Genomic DNA, 1,679 nt, shown 5'->3' on the forward strand with positions numbered 1-1,679 from the left:
GGGGTCTCTGGCCCGGTGTTGGTCGGGGTGTCATGGGCCCGGTGTTGGTCGGGGTGTCTTTGTTCTTGTATTGTCTATAAAGCTGCCGTTTGCCCCATCCTCTGACTTGTGTTGCTCTGTTTGCCCCCAGCCGTACCCCATGTACCCGGCTACCACATCTCTAGTCAACGTTGTTCCCAAACTCAACGCCACGGGCCGGGATCTCCTGCAGGTAAATCGCTCTCCACCTGGCCCCCTCCCTCTCTCTGCACTGCTCTCCAATTTGTGTCCCCTTGGTACAGATCTCCCCGGCCCCTTATAGTTAGGTGCCCCGCCCTGCAGTAATCACCCGGGTGTTTTTGTGTGAATATTGAATAGCTGGGTCACAATATTGGGGCTTCCACCCGCCTACAGCTTCTCTTCACCCAGCTAATGTTGGGGGAACACTGCTGTGACATCATATCCCCTCCCCCATAATCGGACCCCCACATGGACAGAGGGGCACCCCAGGGATCTCCTCTAATATTTGTTGCCTCTCCTTCCAGAATCTATTGAAGTGCAACCCAGTCCAGAGGATTTCGGCAGACGAAGCTCTTCAGCACCCGTACTTCGCGGACTTCTGCCCTCCCTAGCTGCCACCCAAATACCCCCCAATCTTCACCCCATACCACGGATCAGATCCCCTCAATAGCTGATTGGATCACCCCCCCCCCCCCACACACAGCTCATGTCTGCCCCTCCCCTGAGAATTATCATGGAGGGGTAAAACCGCTGCCCCAGGTGTATGGGGGGCCGCCATGGGCCGGAGGATGGATGGGTGCAGCCTACTATTAGAAAGGTGGGCGGAGCCTCTGACTTAAAGGTTTGTGGGTGGGGCCTATCTGATGAGAATGTAAAAATGGGTGGAGCTTGGTTGTGTGTTCAGCATTCCATTCTCCGCCTTCCCCCTCCAGCTAATATACCCCTCCCCCAGCTCTGCCCCTCCCTCTTATTTATTGTAGACCCCGCCCCCCATTGTATATTTTATTGCCCATTTTCGGTTATTTTAGCCTGTAATTGTCCCGTTTCTGCCGATTCTCTTCCACATTCACCTCTCCTGATTATGTGCGGTGTCACAGAGGAAGGGGCCATCTGTAGTAAGCACTTCCTGTGTCCCCAGGACAGGAAGTTAAATCTCCACACAGAACTCCGGACCATTCCCCATCCGAAACAAATAAAGTTTTTGTCTATACATTTATCTGTGAAGTGTTTGTCTATCCAGTCCTGAGATTTACACATCTCTGCCACACAGCACACCCTTAGATCTTGTCCCTCCCCCAGCCTGTGATTGGACGGTGATAAGATATTTAGCGGACTGATAAGCTCCTCCCCTCCTATCAGTGACCATTCTCAGCACCACTGATTGGCTCTTTGTGCTGCTCCTCTCACCAGTGTCTGTGGTTTAATAGCCAATCAGGATCTCAGGTGTAGGGGAGGAGCCATCACATGGTGAATAGGCGAGCAGACAGGTGAATGTTAATATATAGGAGGAGCCCTCACATCGGTGAATAAGTGAGCAGACTGGTGAATGTTAAATTTATGGGAGGAGCCATCCCATTGGTGAATAAGCAAGCAGACTGGTGAATGTTAAAATATAGGAGGAGCCCTCACATTGGTGAATAAGTGAGCAGACTGGTGAATGTTAATATATAGGAGGAGCC

The 1,679-nt window shown here is 51.9% G+C and overlaps 1 protein-coding gene across 1 annotated transcript in view; it reads left to right on the forward strand.

Moving 5' to 3' along the window:
• CDK5 (cyclin dependent kinase 5) overlaps positions 1-1,212 on the forward strand; it is a 10,710-nt gene extending 9,498 nt beyond the window's left edge. Inside the window, exons 11-12 of the mRNA XM_072413132.1 lie at positions 131-211; positions 525-1,212. Coding sequence (XP_072269233.1) covers positions 131-211; positions 525-611 — 168 coding nt within the window. The 3' untranslated portion in view covers positions 612-1,212. The remainder of the gene's footprint in view (positions 1-130; positions 212-524) is intronic.
• Positions 1,213-1,679: the final 467 nt, after the last annotated feature.

The sequence above is a fragment of the Pyxicephalus adspersus genome, chromosome 5 (genome assembly GCF_032062135.1).
Source record: "Pyxicephalus adspersus chromosome 5, UCB_Pads_2.0, whole genome shotgun sequence".
Taxonomy (NCBI): Eukaryota; Metazoa; Chordata; class Amphibia; order Anura; family Pyxicephalidae; genus Pyxicephalus; species Pyxicephalus adspersus.